Consider the following 17,996-nt stretch of genomic DNA (forward strand, 5'->3'; position numbering starts at 1 on the left):
ACCTGCTATCAAACCCAAGTGCCGACTGTGCTGCAGGACACTTCCATGTTGTGCGTTATCAAATTGGTGCATGCGTATTCGATTTTTCGAAATGTCGTAACCTTCAGAGGCCACCACAGAAATCAGATTAGGAGAGGATGACAGTGTCACGCTGATGATTCAAGATTAACAATACACTTCCAAGAAATTAGTCACAGTGACATGTAGACAGATTTAGGCGTATTTAAGTTGATAAAATAAAAAGAGACCAAACAATAATAATAAGAGTCTAAAATTATGATTTTATTTTCCTCAGTGAAATGCACATGTGTTGCAGAGCCAACCTGCCCCTTGTGTCACTGACAACAAGTAAACAGACACTGAACATGCCCATGACCTCATATGTCTTTCGGACTGTGCGTTACTGTGGCCTGTACAGTAGGCATGTCTAATAAGATTTTATTGAAACAAAATGACCAAGAGTAAAAAAAAAAAAAAAATTGAAAGTGTACAAACAGGAAATATGCCTGGCCATACAATACAATGCGTTTACAAATTTCATTCTGCTTAGTGTGCTAAAAGCAGCTAAAGCAAAATTTTATCAACAAGCCAAATATTCGTACCATATCACTTAGTATTGTTATAGCAGAGACAGGTCTTAATGGGATGACCTAAGCTGATCGTCTAGGGGGGAAAAAGAAAGATCATACAGGAAATGACTTGGGAGTCATAATGCGGGACTCTAAACTGTACCCAAGGCCATCAAATATGGTCTGGAAGTTTGATCAGCAAATGATTTCCAAGTGCGACGCCGCAGCTGCTCATGGCTCCCTCATTGGGTAAAACACTATTCACATGCAAAGCTATGTGACAGTTTTTGGGGACTTTAACCTTTTTGACCTTTAAAATAATGAATGATTTACCAAACCAGTCAAAACAGATGAAACTGATGAAAGTGTTTGCGGATCTGTAATTAGTATGTCTCCATGAATCACTGCAGTCTCTGAGCATCTACTGCATTTCAAACCCCCTCAGTCTTCATATTGAGACTCCTGTTGCACTTTCAAACACAAATGCAAATCAGATCGAACTCCTTTAAAAAAAAAATAAATGCATTAACACATATTACTTTACGTGCAGCAGGAGATTCACGATACACTGTGGCACAATGAAAGATCTCATTACAAATTATGAGATTATGCTGCACATTGAATCTATATTCCCTTACTCCAATTCAGAGACAGACATATTTTTATGCTAAAATCATAGCTCTATGTCTGACATAAAGCTCTTAAGAATTGAACAACTATAAAATGCGGAATAGAAGCCATTTGTTTTCCTCTCTGGCAGTAAAACTAAATGCAAAAACGCGAAAAGGTAAAAACCAGTGTTACTGACCTTGCTGCTGTGGCCTATCGGTTTTACCAACACCTGCGTTGGTGTGTGGGAGAGAAAGTCAGAGAGGATGTCAGAATTTATCAAAATCTTTGATTTTCTAATTGATTTCTTAATGGCCTCTGCATTTAAAATTAAGATTTATTCAACAAAGGCTGATGAAGCGAGTCAACAATTAAGCAATAATTACTGAATGTAAAGAGATTTTATAGAGCCAAGAAAGGAATTATTATCGATGAATTGCACACAATTGGTTTGGGATAAAGGGCAGATGCATTACAATGTAAACATCTCACTACTGTTTCGACATGTTCAGTTGGTGCAGTGTTATCTACAGTGTGACTGCTGCACATACACAGATGTGACAGTTGTAATCCTCTCTTTGTGCCTTAAGCCATTTGCCTACAGCTACAGCTATATCTGCCTGTAGCAGAGGTCAACCGAGAGGTCACCCAGTGCTGGGATGAACTATGTTGGAGAGAAAACACTCAGTGGAATAAAAACAAAACGGTAAAAAGAATCAATCAATCAATCAATTAAGAAATGTAAACACAGGACTGCAATTCTGCTATCTGCAGCAAGAGGGCTGAACTTAGGACCTACTCGTTGAAGCCAATAGTGGGGCAGCACACTGGAATAAATTAGATCAGTTAAAAATGACTATAAATAGCGGAAAGGCAAATGAAAATTAACACATGCGGAGTCATCCAGCAGGAGTTATTAATTTGCATGAAAAGGACACAAGCACAGAAAAAAACCTTGTGGTAATATTCAGTAAATTGAAAATAGAATTGTCATGCAGTACTGTTCAATATTCTGAATGCATTTCTGCTTTTTTTTCCCCCACAGGCTTTATATTTGGTGCCGCCAATACCTCATTGAAGTTTAAATGACCAAAATAGGGTAATTTACCTTTCACTGATATTGTTCATGCAAGTCTTAACAGTACCCTGTTTGTCCTTCCAGTGCATCAACCACCAAACACAGCACACGGCACTAAAGTCTGAAATGAAATGGTAACAAAAAAAACGCTTCTCCCTTGAACAGCTACTTCCTAACACGAAGGTCTATACTTAAAGTCTGCGAGTTCCTTACTGTTCATTTAAGCAAAGGCCTCAATCTCCAGTGTCTTTATCTCCTCGTATTTCTATTCCTAATCTTTGTGTATCATGAAGATTAATTAAGTCTTTGGCTGATGTTGATGTCATTAGTTGTGCTGCTTTATTTAGAGTGACGAGCGAATAATGACCTGATTGGATTAAATTGATGAATCTCTCTAGTGCATGATCACAGAATCTACTTCATGTTGCAGCTGCCCCCAAACGGATAATAAATTATTTTTCAGGCATACATCCCTCTTTTAGTATAATGTAGCAAACAAACAATTTAATTTTTTTTTTATTTCATTAGACTCTTTGTCATGGATAAGTTGATCATTATTATCATTTCCCACGTTTCTTTTTTGTTCAAATGTTTCTTTTGTTTTTTATGTTGTGCCATTAAAATCTACCAACATGAGCTGCACTCTTCGCTTTCTAATCCCCATGGCTGTTTACAGATATTTCAGTATTGATAAATTGTACAATTGTTTTTCGAAAAAATAGAAAATTCATTGGTGAATTGACCTTTTAAACGTTGCTGAAAAAGGAAAGAAAAAAAATTGCAATACTTATTTGTAAGAACACCGAGAAAACACTAGAGGGTGCTGTTTGACATGCAATGTCCATTGTAACAGAGATAATTCCCGCATGATAATCTCCAAGGAATGATTTATGTCCACAGTATTAAAAACCACGCACACTGGAGCCCGAGTCTGGTAACAACATGAATTCAAATGGCCTCATTTTCTTCAATAATGCGTCCCTTGCTGGTTCTTCCAGCATCACCTGCTCTACAACTTAGCACTATATCTTAAATAATAACTCGGCTATTACAAGGGAATGCATAAACATGACTAACATCACCAGGTGGGGGGAAAAAACAAAAAACAAAATCCTCCTTTCCACACTGGGTATAAATCAGTCATGTTAATTGTGTTCCAAGGAAAGAAAGAAAGAAAATTAATGGAAGAAATAAAATACAAATAAACAATAAATATAAAGTTTAGTGATAAAATAGAAATCAGGTGTGACTATTTCTCTCTCCCTGCCTGTCTCACCCCTCTACTCCTGTGCGGGGTGCTTCCCGGCCTCACCCACTGCTCTTGACACGATAGTTCTTCCTCTCCGCTGTTCCTCTTACATTCAAAAAGCACAGTTACGCACTCACGTACACACACATACGGGTCGTCAGCGGGTGCTTCTCACGCTCCTGACTCGCGTGGTCATCATTCTCTCTTTGGTGGTGGCCGAGGGCAGAGCCTGCAAGACGCTCACAGCCGTCCTGGTCCAGTAGTCCACCTCTCTGAAGATGCGGTACACCCAGACCTTCAGCTCAAACAGAGCAGTGGGACTGTTCAACTGCATAACAAGGACAGGTGGAGATTTGAAGGGCTCGACCTTTGTTTTGATGAATCACCCAATCACCTCCGTCCACTCACCTCCAACCCGTCCACGCTGGGGGTCTGCACTGCAGCGGTGCCGTCCATGGCTCTGAGCAGCTCCCCGGTGTTGATCAGAAGCAGCGACAGTCTGTCCTTCACCATCTTTCTCTGGGTCTCGTAATCGGCTCTCTTGCCTCCGCTCAGCTCAGCTTCCTCCTTGGCGATGGCGCGCTCCATCAGGATGTGGCACTGGAGCAGCGCCGAGTGGACGCACCACAGCTTGTCCCTGGCGTCCAGCTGGGAGGAGGGAGGTGGGACGGAGACCAGGCGGCCGTCCGCCACCAAGATGTCTGGGGTGAAACTCTCCTTCTTTTTCTTAAAAAGGGGGACGATCCAGAGGGGAGAAAAGAGAGGTGATGTAAAAGAGAAAATGTCAATGAGGAGGAGGGCTCGCACAAAGTGGGAGACTGAAGAATGTTTCCAGTTAGAGTCCAAAACCACACTGACGCCGCTACAGGGAGAGACTTTGGCAGAGCAGTGGAGATATTTGTCCGCGAGGCAACAGGGATTTCCTCCTAATCCTCAAGGAATGTCTTTTCGGGTTAATTCGCACGCGTTCAAAAAACAGTTTGTACAACTGAGCAAAAAAACTCCCTTTGAGGGGGCGTTAAGGCTTGGCTCGATTCACACAGTGATTTATAAGATCGCAGCTAAAAGGTTAAAACAACACAAAAGCCCCATGAGTCTGCAATAAAGGTGGTTGGTGAAAGACATATCTTCTCTTCCTTCCTGCTCCCGTGCTCCCGTCAGTGCCTGGCTCACCACAAATTGTAACACAAAAAAATACATATAACATTTATAAAGGAAACCTGTCTCTTACATTTTCCCCATGACTTGCTGATAATGACAACGACAACAACAATAACTATAATAATAATCTCCTTGACCCCAAGCATTTAGAAATGATAAATATGTGCCACTGCAAGCTGAACAGCAGCAGATTTTCAGAGATTTCAACGTATTGTATTCACCCTTTATGTAAACTGCCAATAAAGAGTTTTCCAGTCAGTCTAAAAAAAAACTGCATTGAATTATACAAATTGTCAGGTGGATTTCAGTTTCGACAAACCCAGGAACCCAGGAACTGCTCCGAACTGAACCTAAAAGCCTCTGAAGAAAAAGTGGTTGCATGCCTAGCTACTGCTGCTACAGATGTTAGCATGCATTCTGACCTGCGATGTAAGCATCTGGCTGCCATTTGCTCATTAAAAGGAGAGCAAAAATATATATACTAATGGCTTTATAGAACAGCATTTTTTCTTTATTACCAACTCTTTTAAGGATGTTTTTTTAGTTTAACACTACTGAGCATAGGTTCTACCAAAGGTATTCCCGATGCACCAAAAACAATTTAGCTTGTGAAAAATGTGATTCGTTAATTCAAACATAATGGACAAAACATTCGTCCAATAACAAGTTTTGACTGCTCTTGACAAATGCTTCTGCGTTCCGTTCAGCAGATGGAGATAAATCCAAAGGCTATTCTGCAACATTTTTGCCAAAAAACAGACCCAAAATCTGCCTGCAAGATGGTATCAGTCAGTGTAAAAGTGGACCTAATCGCTAACAGTAGCAGAAAATAATAAATGTGTCCTGGATTTTAGAACTAGTTCCTCAAGGCACAGTGAGAAAGGGGGAGGGGCATATGCAGAAATGTCACTGCGGCAGGCTAAGACATATCTAATCACTTCACAGGAAGGTGTTTATTAGGCCCCTACCTGTTGCAGTACCTCCAGGAAATATTTTAAACATTAAACAGTGACCGTGAAACTGCCAGGAGAATATTGGCGAAGAAAGGCACAGCAAAGAATGCAAAGCCAACTCCCGGGAGCCGAGTGGATGAAGTTACACGTTGAGCCACTTTTTGCATGCTGGCACATGGAGGCAGGGACTTGCCATTAAATCAACAGGTTTTAACAACCAGTCATTCTCACACCGAGTGGCAATAAGACACTGGACAAGAGATGAAGTGCTTTGTACGCACGCTCTTGAGCTTTTTTTTGTTGCTGTTCCAGGGACAAACAAGAAACACAAAACGCCCATGTCTTGGATTCCAAGAAAGTTCACTTCCATTCTTAACCCTGCTGCCCTAAAGATAGTTTTCCTCTGACCCCCACCCCACCCCACCCCCCTCTCCAAAAGAACACAGACGCACGTTTTATCTTGCTGTTGCATGCATCCCTTTCATTCGTTCTTCCTTCCAATTTTCCACTCACACCAGTGCATGCATCGTCTGCGTCTCCTTGCAAACGTGCAGTCACACCGACGCCTACAAAAAAAAGAAAAACTGACGGGCGTGTGTGTTACTTTCTCGACAGGGAGAGAGAGAGAGAGAGAGAGAGAGAGAGAGAGAGACTATTAATTTCTGTTTAACCTTGGCCTACTTTTCCTGACATACAGGCACATATTCACATATTATACTGGTGGTGACATACACGCCCCCCCCCCCCCCCCCCTCCACACACACACACACACACACACACACACACACACACACACACTGGTACCAGTGGGATCAATAAGTCCAACTATACAACTGTACTCACATATAGTTCCAGCAGGATGGAGCACTCGTGACGCAACTGCTCGGCGATGGCAGCGGCCCGGGCCCCGGTGGTCCTGCTCGGCTCCGAGCCCGTCAAGCGTCTGGTGGTTCGCCTGGTCGCCATCGGACCTCCAAAGCAGCAAAGCGCCTCTGTCGGAAACACGCAGGCGCACTTTTCTTTTTCCCTAACAGAAAAGCAACAGGCTTCCGCACGACTTTGACAAACTCCACCGCGGATGTGTCTGTCTGTCCGTCCCGCAGCGGGTTCTACGGCGTCATCCCAGCAGTGACGCGGTCCGCGGTCACACTTGTTGCGGGTTTCTCTCGGTGACGGCGCGGCTCCTCCGTCTGACCAAACCTGCGCGCCTCTGCTGCTGCTTGGCGTGTGCGCTGTGGCTAACGCCTTGCTCTGCCCCGGGCAACCTGATGCCAGCCATGAGGAATTTAACGGGACGAACGGGGGCGGAGAGGAAGGAAGGAAGGAAGGAAGGAAGGAAAGGAGGAGGGGAGAGCGCTGTTAGTTATTCATGAGGAGCTTATCAGGTTTACTGGAAGAGATGGGCTAAATTTAAGCAGGATGCGGACGGAGCCAATTAAGTTCGACAGCTGGTGTTTTTACATTATTTTGTTTCTAAATGTGTTTTGTTGCCCTATGAAAAAATAACGTGGCGAACCGATTAGAGAGTTGCTCGTACAACTTGCTCGTACAAAAACGTTTTCTTTAAAGTCAGTTCGGAAACCGCGCAAGAGTAAATTATTTAAAGAAGGTTAAACGTTCCAGAGCTTCGACCCTTTGCTTTATCCAGGCTATTAATAAATCTGTATGTATAGAGATAAAACTTGGTCCTTCAAATTCAGAAATTAAATAGAATGCGACCATATCAGTGAGTGATTTAAAGTGTAACTAAAATATGACAATATAATTATGAATGATAATCACTTTGACCTTTTCCTTAGAACAACAGAAGAGGACAAGAGAGAACAGGTGTAACCAGTGACAGTGGTGATGAGTTTATTCTGTTTCAACTGCCAGGAAGCCATGATCGTGAGCCAAATGCCAAATGCCCCCCAAGCACTTCGAAACAGAATGCAGCTGCCATCAGTGTGGCCTGCGATTTTACTTGGATGAGACAAATCAGCATGTCTGTCCAGACAAATTAGCAATTTGTTTTGTTTTTGTACACATTGTTACAAATGATGTAGATGATTATTATTCCAATGACCTTTGCCCTTCGGACTGATGGGCAGTCAAAGATTTTTCAAATCTAATTAATGGCCTAAATAATCTGGTTTTCTATTAAAAATGGATGTGATTTCAAACTTCCATAATGTGATGTTTTGTTGTTGTGCCTACATTTGTTTTTGTTTTTGTTTTTATCATGTACAGGATATTTTTAAGGATATATTATGACATTGCCAAAAAAAAGTAAGACTTATTAAATAAGAGTTTAAAAAAACATTATCCATTTAAAAACTGTTTAAATGGGCAATGTTCAGACATGTTCAACTCAGCCTCGACTGCTGGTGATTTAGGAGTGTAATACAACGCCGGTACAGCAGGTGCCAGTGTTAGCTACCACATATTCAAGCTAGTCTAACCACTTCACCGACGGCTAGCAATGGCGCAAACGTTGCTAATTTTTTTCTTTCTTTCTTTCTTTTAACTCAGTGAAAACGTGAATCTTTAAACGTGTATCAGCTTTTAATGTAATATACGTAACGCTTCACAAAACGGTACAGAAAGGGCGAGAAATAACATTGTGATTTTGAAATCGCGCAGAAGCTAAGGTCACGCTAGTTAGCCTGAGCGTGATAACATTTTGAGGTACGATGAACTCTCTCGTCGGCTACGGATTGTCTTCAGAGTCTGACAGCGATGAAGATAATACTAGCGCGCAGGCACGGTAAGACCCCCTGGTTTGAAACTACTTTATTTCACTTGACAGGAAGCAGTCCCGCACCCGGAGGTCGCAAACACTAGCCGCACAATATGATCCCGTGCTTGTGATTCGATGATCTTATATCTCTGCTTTTCTGTTTCTCAAGTCCCGTCAAAGAGGCGGCTGGTGAAGTTTCGCCTGTCAGAAGGACGCGTAACTTATTGCTCGAGGCTGGTTCGGGGTCCAGCGACTCCGGCCAGGAGGAAGGGGACCCAGAGCCCTCCTCTTCACCACCGCGTAATTCCAAGACACCGGCGTCTAATGCATCCTGCAGACCCAGCTTTCCCGCTCCCTCCCTGTACTCCCGAAACCCCAACAAACTACCACCTCCTTCACTAAACACCTGCTCCGGCAGCAGCGTGTTCACCAACCCCTTCAAAGCTCAAGCGGATCAGAGACTCAGCGCCCTGCAGAAACACGTCCCCCTCACCGTGCACACTAAACCAGCTCAGATCGGAGGCAAAAAGGTGTGCGTGTCGTACAGGAAGGATGGAAAGTGCAGGTTCGGGATCAAGTGCAAGTTTGCCCACGACAGCGACCTCCAGAGCCCAGCCATGCCCACGGACTGTCACCCAACTCTAAGGGGGGAAACACAGGGGTCTGATCAGGCAGAGTCCAACGAGGATGTCGTGCGTGGTGGGGGATCCATGAAACTCCAGCAGCAAGAAACTAAAGAGGAAGAATCAGGAGGACAGATGAAGAAGAGGAGGGTTGGACTGAGCAACACTTTGATTCCCCCGAAACGAGCTATGAAACAGTACGCTACGCAGCGGAGCAGAGAGCGCATGAACATGTCCTGATGGACGTGTTGAGGGATATGATGCACAGGTTGACCCTTGGTTATAGACACTGTAAAGTTACTATTGTGTTACAAATTAAAGACTCAGGGTTACTTCGCTGGTATATGACTGATATCCCCATTAATAGCGTGTGTTTTTGTTCTTACTCAAGCAGTTTGGGCCATTCCTTAAAGGCATAGTGTTTAAAATGTAGTAGCATTCTGTAAAATCCACCTCGGAAAGGTGACTCCGAGGATCATTGTTTTGCAGTGTGCCTCTTTTCTGTGTAAAAGCTTTGAAATGACGGGAACAAAAATCACAAAACACAGGAGCAATGCCTCCATACAAGTGGATCCTGTCAGAATGTTAAACAAAAAAAGAAAATTGATTATTGATTATTAATGGGTAAAAAGTTATTGTGACTTCAACATGGCTCAATATATAGATCTGTGTTTTTTATTTGATCATGTACTGCCCCACCTGTGTAAATAATCACACTTTACGGCTTCTCTTTGAACACGAGATGTTAATTAAACTATGAAACATGCTGTTTATGATTTATCTGCAGCTTAACTGGTGAAAGACAAGAATGTATCTGTAGGATGGTTTTAGTTTTACAGACTATGTAAAACTGTCAGTAATAAACTTTGGAAAATTGTTAACACGTTTATTTACAACATATAAATGAACATTTGTGTTTGCAGTGTCACACTTTCTAAAAATGACTAAAAAGGGGGCAGAGTTAAAAACCAAAATTAAAATTTTCAGTTTAGCTTTTGTCATCTTTACAAGAGGGTTATTGACAGAATTTGATATCGACTACTTCTTTGACTGTGCTTTACTGTTTTGTGAGATTTAAATGTGATTTTTAACACTTTACAAGCTACAAATAAGGATAGTAGTACATTTACATAGTAGGTGTAATAAATCTTTTCAGGTCCACTGGCAGCCAATCATTGACATTGACACAGTGGACAGTGTCCTTTGAGCAGATTTGAACATTTCAAATGGTTTCTGCTGTTCTGCAATTTCTTTTAAACTTAAAAAAAAAGAAAAAAAGACTACGTTAGATTCAAACCACAAGTTAAAAACAGCTGCCTATTTGATAAAACACAACTTCTCTCTCTCCCTTCATGTATGGGGGCACTGTTCACAGCTTTCCAATGTGAATTTTGCCATAACACATAAACTAAAAATGTTATATTTGTTTTAACTGGAACTTGATGCCACTTGCTTGGCATTTCCATGTGCTGTATAAACTACGAGGTATGCAAAAATTATTTCAGTATAACAGCTCTGTGACATTACTTCGGCATCAACGCGCTCAAACAGAAGACTAAAGGTCCTTGCACACCGGGCAAAAGGTGAATTTTTCCTAGACACATCAAGCGCGAGGCGAATATGCGTATAAAATTCACTAAGCTCTTTCTTTTGAAACAGCGGAGTCAACTACACCCTCAAGGGATGGTGTCCTGGTGATGGTTGGATTAAAAAGGAAAGAATAGAAGTCTTTGGGTACACACAATATTGTTCTTGAGAGAGGTGCTGCAGCCGTTGACTTAAAGTAATGTAATTAAAAGACTTTCGTATGCCTAGTACCTTAGTTTATAGTGGACATGTGTATTCTGCTTATTGAATTGCTAAAATTGTTAATTATAATTTTAGTTTTTTCCTGTCTTGAGAGGTTGTGTTGTGTGCTTCAGGTGGATATATAGGTCAGGTGATTACGCAGCGGCGCAGGTGGAAGATACTAAATGTTTAGTTAAGAAGCGACGGTTACAGTTTCCTTGACCACAGTATTCAAGTTCCTGTTGCCATAAAAGATGTTTTTAGTTTTTTTTTTTTTAATGTGCTTATAATTTAGAAGGCTTTTCACAACAGATTTAAACAAAGGAATAAAATTGTTTTTTTTTTGTTTTTTTTTAAGTCTGGTGACTTAGAAGTTTTGCTTTACGTGTCTAAAATGAACCACCGCCTTCTACACCAGGGGCTCAAATTTTACCCTGTGAAATTTTGCCAGTATTTTGGACAATTTGATGGATTGCTCCGTCAACTGGCTCCACGTTTGCGGAGGGAGAGAACGTTACCGGAGTTTTGATGTGACGTCATGGACATACCAACATCATTTTGATTGGTCAGAGGTCCAGCTACCCTTTTCGCCTCCGCAAAATTCGACACAAGAGCAAAAAAATAACAGACGGTGTTATTTTTTCGCTCCACGGAAATTGGCTGCCAGTGTGTAAGGTTGCATTGACTTCGAGAGGTTTAAAAAGAAAAAAAGAGTAAATTATTCTTGCGAATTCTCTCCAGGTGTGCAAGGACCTTAAGCTCACTTAACGGGACGTATGTACAAAGGCGACAACGTACAGACACACACAGATAGTTCCCTGATAGAGATTCTCTAAAAAGCTACCATATATGACTATTATGGGTGAACAGGTATTAATACATTGGTGATCCTACGTTTACTTAAAATATTGTGGTACAGTGTGGCAGGTCACTTGTCAAGTACATAGCTAGAGGGAGGAGGAGGGTTTCTGTGGTTATGCTCTTGGTTTTACATAAGCGCCTGCTGCACGTGTCTCTCCGTGGCGTCTGACAGGACTTCACCTTGTCCCACCGGCTCCCACACCACCCTGTCCTCCCCGGCAGCTGCTGCCTGCTGGAGGGAGCCGACCGGCTGCTGCTGCGAAGAGGAGGTGGAGGAAAGCACCGGATTGTCCAGGATGAAACCGTCCCCGTTGGCCGAGCCGGCACCCTGCTGCTGGCAGTGGGCCGGGGCAAGCAGCGGGGTGCTGGACGCTGCCTGGAGGGACTGCGAGGTGGCCAGGATGGGGATCTGCTGCAGGTGCGCCTGGGACTGGCCGACGGCCTGGAAGGTCATCTGGAGGATCTGCGCTGGCGCCTGGCTCTGCTGCTGCTGAGACGTGTACGACTGAAGGGGTGGGAGCGGCTGCTGCTGCTGCTGCTGTGTCACCACCGGGCTGGAATGGAGAGTCAGTTGCTGTATCTGCTGCTGCTGCTGCTGCTGCTGCTGCTGAGCAGCGGCCTGCACAAACTGGACGGGCATCTGGAGCTGAAGGTGCTGCTGCTGCTGGCTGCCAGCAGGCGACGGGGGGTCGATGGGGGACAGTGCGATGGTCACGGGCACTTGCATGGTGTGGAGGCTCTGGTCTTGTCCCAGTAGAACCACCTGGTGGCTCACCTGTTGGCCTGCGTGACCCATGTTAGCCACCTGCTGAGCGACCTGCTGCCCGGCCGGGCCCTCCTGGCTCAGCTGCTCCGCCGGTCCGCTCTGCCCCACTTGGCTCACCTCGGCGTTGGCCACCTCTGCCGGCGCCGGGTTCCCAGAGAGCTCCAGCAGGGAGGCGGGAGTGGTGATGAGAGCGCCGGCGTTGGCCGCCAGAGCCTCGGCGATGAGCACCTCGGGGTGGCTTTTGGCCTTGTGGGCCACCACGCAGTCCTTCTTCTCAAACTTCTTGCCGCATATGGAGCAGGAGAACTGGTAGGTGGCGTCAGCGTCGTGCTTCTTCATGTGCCAGTTGAGCGACGCCTTCTGACGACACGTGAAGCCGCAGATTTCACACCTGGTGGCAAATAATGTTAAAAATCAAAATGAGTCACCTTGAGAACGGAACGTTAGAAACATGCCAGAGTCAAAACTATTAAAAAACACAAGTGACTGACTGGAGGGGCTTCTCGCCAGTGTGAATCATGCGATGCACGGCCAGGTTGTGGGAGCTCTTGAAGGCGCGGGCACAGAACTCGCAGATGTAGTCTCTCTGGTCTGCAATTGCAAAAACAAAACTGTGATGCACTTTCATTGTTCGCCGAATAAATGATCGCCGTCTGCATGTGTACAAACCTGTGTGGTGTTTGGCGTGACGCAGCAGCTGCTTCTGCAGGCGGAAGAGCCTCCCACATGATGGATGCGGACAGACGTATTTCTTCTTGAGCAGGTGCTGGTACTTTATGTGGTGCTGGTTTTGCAAATGGATATAGTAGGGAAAGTGTTATCAGCAGAGTCTGAACAATTTTAAGAAGTAATGTTAACTTATCATTACGAGATTTCTCCACATGTCCAAATGTTTTATACTGCGTCCCCACTCCTTTTAAAGGTGACCTTAAAACCCACATATTTATAGGAGCCTCATGGGACTTTAACTTTACCATTTCATACAGATGGAGACAAACAAAGTCACAGGGACATGTGTTATCACACCTTGTCAAGTGCATTCTCGAAGCAACACAATCAATTACTTTGATGAGGGGAAGGAGCTCTCATTATTTCAGAAATGCTATGTTTTAAGCTAATTTCACACTTGCAGTGTTTGTTTTGAGAAATTTTCTGAACTTCGATAGGGACCTTCATCCCACACATTTAATGGTTCTTGAAAGTAAGTAAGTGCTGAGTGAATGTGGACACTTCTGACCACAGCAATGAAATCATTTGAGCTAAAAAGTTAAATATGTTTAACTTTAATATCAAAGTTAAATGGTATTCACTTTGATTAAAGAAAAAAAAAAAAAAAACGTTAATAACCTTTTCAGGTATACTGGACTTTATTTGAGAATGAGTATATTAATTCATATTCATGCTCTAAAAACAATACTTCCCAGTTTAATTTTTTTGATAGCTAGTTTGTTTGCTTTCCAACAGTCAACCACAGTTTTTACATATCGACAGTCTTTAAAGAGAGAAACCACCTAGTGGCAAAAAGGTCAATGTGTGGTTACACCGCTTAAGACAGAGGTGTGAACCACCTCTGGAAAAACTACTGACACACACCTGCAGGTAGCGAGGATGAGCAAGAACTGTCCCACATCCTTCCATCTCACAGCGCACGTACTGCACGGGGGGTTTCTTCCTGTATGGGCAGAGCACAGGTCACGTGACTGGGTGGACAGCAGCTCTTTGCATTGCAATTTGAAGGTTTAAAAATGTCATCTATGCTCCACCTTTCTAGTCCACATTTTCTGAAATATTTGAATTTTGCTTCTGAATATAAACATCCCTTGCTTCACTCTGCAACAGGAATCACGTGAGATATTCATGCATTTATATTCTAGAGTTTACAAGTAAAACTCACCTTCTCTTGGGGAGGCGAGGAGTTTTATCGTCTTTTTTCCGCCGTCCTCTCCTAGCACACATTTTGGAGAATGGGTTAACGTAATTGGTGTAATAATGGTGTGAGGAGAAAAAGGTAGACTGATATTGCAACTTTTCAGCTGACAACATGCTTACTTCCTGGGTCCGTCTGGATCCTCCTGTGTTTCTTCTTCTACCTTTAATTCATCTTCCACGCTGTCCACATTTTCAGAACCCTCAACCTTAATCTCAGCAACCTCCTTCTCCTTTTTAGGCGCCTTTTCCTTCTTATCCTTCTTACTAAGAGGGGCTTTACGCTTCAGCTTAGGGACTTCCCTAAGGAAAAAAAAAATAAAAAATGAGAGGTAGAAATTTTAAGATGAAAAGTGAAAAATATACAGTCCACTTGTGACAGTTTCAAACACAAACAGATATTACCGTTCACCCTTTGGGTCATAACTCTGGTCATTTAGGTCATCTCTATATGGAGCATCTTCATCGGTGCTCACGCCTCCCTCCTCAGCACCACTGAAGGCAGGAGAGCAAATCACATTAAAGAAAATTCCACTAACTGCAATGGACCAAGTAAACAGATATAGTGTGATTGTGTTCATTCTGTCTTCAGTTTTCATAGGTTTGTGTCTTTCTATTGTTCAGACAAGGGTTCCGTTTGTCCCCATGACATGTTTTGGCAGAGCCTCTGTCTTCCTCAGAAGTGTCACTTGGTGGCATGTGTGACCTGTCTTTTTCTGTCTCCCTCTCCCTCTCTCGCATTCTTTTTGATGTTCTTTTCTCCATGTGTTAAAGTTCCTCCCAGTCTCCCTGATGTATGTTCTATTGCATGATTGACATGCTATTTCGTATATCACGTTGAAAAGATATTTGTCTGAGTGTGGGGGGTTCCTGTGGATTTTTATTTTAAGGTCTCCATTGTCTGCATTTATATAGCCAGGCAGGCTATGGTTTGTTCCATTTCTTCTTCATGTGTGAATTTTACATTTCCGGTGAGGTCTATGGTGTTGAGGTGATCCGTTAGCCGTTGGGTGTGTCCTGTTTTTACTTTGTCCAAGATGTCATCTACGTACATCAGAGGGTTCCCTGAACGCATCCAGAGAACCACGAGGAAATACAACATCAACACATTGGTCACGCCACATACAAAACTACAAACAGACAGACACTAGGACATCCCAAGGACAAACAATATGCTCACGCCTCCATAACATCAGCTGGTAAAGACGAGTCACACGCGCTACCAAGTGGCACTTCTGAGAAAGAGAAGAAGCTCCGCCATTGCATGTCAGGGTAGGACAAACCCCTTGTTTGAAAAGAAAGGAAAAACACAAAGCTATAAAAAAAAAACAGTCCAGGTATGTACCTCTGACTCTGAGCCTCGGCGTTGCCGTCTACTGATTCTTGCTGAAGCGTAGGGTTGTCGTCCTCCAAGACTGCCTCAGTGACATCATTTCTGTCCTCTTTCTTTTTACTGCAGACAGCATTCGATGTGAAACACAGCAGGGGTTAAAGCTCAGCAACTGCACAAATCTCTTTAAAGCACACAAAGAACTCCACCGTTGCTAAATTATAGTCTTCAAAGTTTTTCAAACAAAATGGGGTCAAAGCAAGACACCATGAAGCTAAATTATGAGCTTTTGAGAACAATACAGTTTTACTGAATCCAAATTCAGTTAAAAAAGATTCAACAAAAAACTTGTAGACCAACATGTAAAAAAATACACACTCACATTTCTTCCTTTTTGTTGTGTAATTGCCCTCCCGCTGCTGCTGCTGCACGTGTCAAACAGAGGACAATTTTACACTTCAATTTTAGAAATCTAGAAAGTTGATTGTAAAACGAATTAATAAAACCATGAATGTATTAAAAATGCAGTTTCAAGAAGAAAATAATGACAGGAAGTACTGTCACTATGTGTTGACTCAATCATCCACGATAAATCAAAAAGGATTTTGCTGAACATTTTTTCAAAAAACAACGTGAAAAATTAGTTAACGTGCCACCAAACCATTCTCTGCTCAATGTCAACAGGTTGCTCACCAACTGGATTCTCCATCCCAGGTTCAGTTTTGCACACAGGCTTGGCAGAGCTGCGGGCAGCCCTGCCAGGTGCAGCCTTGGCACGGGTCTGCGCTGCGGGGCGTCTGGAAGGCTGAGCTGGAGGGACTGAACACAAGGACGGAATCATACATACACAGTGCCATCGACTGTGTGACAAGCATATGCCGAGAAGCACTGAGAAACACACAAGCACAGCTCTGTGTGTCGTGCTCATTCTCTCTTTAGATATTCACGCCCAGAATGCATGCCACAGACATGTTGCGCGTTACCTTGGGCATCAGTTGCATGTTTCTTGGCGTTTTCGGAGCTGCAGAAAGGGAAAAAGCACAACATTTGCAATTTTCATTGGTGGCCATCCTCCAGCATCACTTAATACAAGTATGATGGTCAGGGAGGAGCAGCACTGGATTCAAGTTGTTTAATTCAGCTAAATTGTTGACGAGTTATATAAGTGTTGATAAGCATCACTAAAGGCTTACTTCCAACAGCATGAACTCAACGATAAGACACACAGGTCGGGCTCACTGTATGCTAACGGGACAGTATAAGTGGAGACTGTACTGAAAACTTACGCTGTTCCTTGAAGACTGTCACCTGCCAGCCCCCCAGCCGCCTCAGCCAAACCCGCTGACTCCGAGTTTTTCTTGCGTCTCGAGTTGGAAACTTTCCTCCGCTTGGTCGCACCTGCGTCCGCGTTGGGCTCCTCTTCGTCTTCCTCGCTCTTCGTGTCCTTCAGCCAGGCAGGTACCGCTCTGGTCGACCTGTCCCTCAACACCCGTCCCGAGCCCTGTGGGCTCGAAGAGGCACCGTTCATGTCCGCCGATGAAGCCGAGACGCCGGACCTCGGCCGACCCGGCCCCCGCTCTCTGAGCCCCCTGCGCGGTGTAACAGTCGTACTGGTGGCCGGGGTCTGCATTGCGGCCTTGCCCTCCAACGGATCGTCCTCGTTTTCTACCACTCCGTTTCGCTCTCCTGCCGGCTCCATCGGTGCCCGGAGACAATCGCCGACCAAAAATTAATGCTCGTGGTCAATACGGTTTAGTAGCAAATGCGGTAAAAACGGAAGACATCTGGCTAATTGACGTTTTGCTCGTTGGCGGCCTATATCCAACAGTTGGACATTTTTCTGCGGTTGCGTTGAGTTCGACGCATTATAAATGCAAACATGAGTTGATTAGAAACTGAAAACTTTTCTTAATTACCTATTCGGCAATATTACGATATCATTTTAAAGAAGCAGACACTATTTTCGCGTTCTTAAAGCTATAGCAAACCTACTTATTCGCCCGGGCCTTGAGCGCAACCATTTTGTGCGCTTTGTTGCGTCTCCTTTAAGCCAAATATAAACTGAGGCTACGTTCAGGAGCGGCAACGCATGAACGCAGCTGTAAGCAACATGAGGATTTGTTTATGTCGTCTTTACAGGTGGAGTAGGTCTATCCATATAGTTTACAAATCTACAAAGATGGCGGCAGCCGGTTGACGGCAGTGCCGCACAGCTCACTACTGAGCATCATGGGTACTGTAGTGAGAGAAAGCCAACGCACGGACCTTTCGGCGTCATCACCGACATCTACATCATGTATTGTTTAAATAATCGTATCTAGTTGTTTTTTTTTGTTTTGTTTTTTTAATCTGATTTTTGTGCCT

General features: G+C 43.7%; 3 protein-coding genes across 4 annotated transcripts in view; 1 reads left to right on the top strand and 2 right to left on the bottom strand.

The window, feature by feature from the left end:
• The window catches only part of cntf (ciliary neurotrophic factor), an 8,130-nt gene extending 1,167 nt beyond the window's left edge, over positions 1–6,963 (bottom strand). Inside the window, exons 1-4 of the mRNA XM_076045480.1 lie at positions 6,463–6,963; positions 3,914–4,231; positions 1,409–3,833; positions 1–1,377 (exon numbers count right to left, since the gene is read on the bottom strand). The exon at positions 1–1,377 is cut by the window's left edge and continues 1,167 nt beyond it. Coding sequence (XP_075901595.1) covers positions 3,663–3,833; positions 3,914–4,231; positions 6,463–6,585 — 612 coding nt within the window. The 5' untranslated portion in view covers positions 6,586–6,963 and the 3' untranslated portion in view covers positions 1–1,377; positions 1,409–3,662. The remainder of the gene's footprint in view (positions 1,378–1,408; positions 3,834–3,913; positions 4,232–6,462) is intronic.
• Positions 6,964–8,032: 1,069 nt separating this feature from the next.
• On the top strand, positions 8,033–9,566 carry LOC142900942 (uncharacterized). The gene is made up of 2 exons (XM_076045578.1): positions 8,033–8,365; positions 8,508–9,566. Exons 1-2 carry the CDS (start codon positions 8,292–8,294, stop codon positions 9,199–9,201), a joined length of 768 nt encoding a protein of 255 aa, XP_075901693.1. The 5' UTR covers positions 8,033–8,291; the 3' UTR covers positions 9,202–9,566.
• A 267-nt stretch (positions 9,567–9,833) lies between these two features.
• On the bottom strand, positions 9,834–17,811 carry zfp91 (ZFP91 zinc finger protein, atypical E3 ubiquitin ligase). Of its 2 annotated transcripts, none has more exons than XM_076045498.1 (12): positions 16,919–17,811; positions 16,616–16,653; positions 16,326–16,451; positions 16,015–16,051; positions 15,648–15,755; positions 14,708–14,797; positions 14,426–14,605; positions 14,271–14,321; positions 13,970–14,048; positions 13,046–13,160; positions 12,868–12,967; positions 9,834–12,767 (listed from the first exon to the last, which is right to left on the bottom strand). In XM_076045498.1, the coding sequence occupies exons 1-12, from the start codon at positions 17,329–17,331 to the stop codon at positions 11,738–11,740; spliced, it is 2,367 nt and encodes a 788-aa protein (XP_075901613.1). In that variant the 5' UTR covers positions 17,332–17,811; the 3' UTR covers positions 9,834–11,737. The 2 variants fall into 2 exon arrangements, with proteins under 2 accessions (XP_075901613.1, XP_075901607.1); XM_076045492.1 differs by having other exon boundaries at positions 16,015–16,054; positions 16,919–17,810.
• Between the last annotated feature and the right edge of the window lie 185 nt (positions 17,812–17,996).

Source organism: Nelusetta ayraudi, unplaced genomic scaffold (assembly GCF_046127955.1).
Source record: "Nelusetta ayraudi isolate G7.1 ecotype Tasmania unplaced genomic scaffold, CSIRO-AGI_Nayr_v1 ptg000004l, whole genome shotgun sequence".
NCBI lineage: Eukaryota > Metazoa > Chordata > Actinopteri > Tetraodontiformes > Monacanthidae > Nelusetta > Nelusetta ayraudi.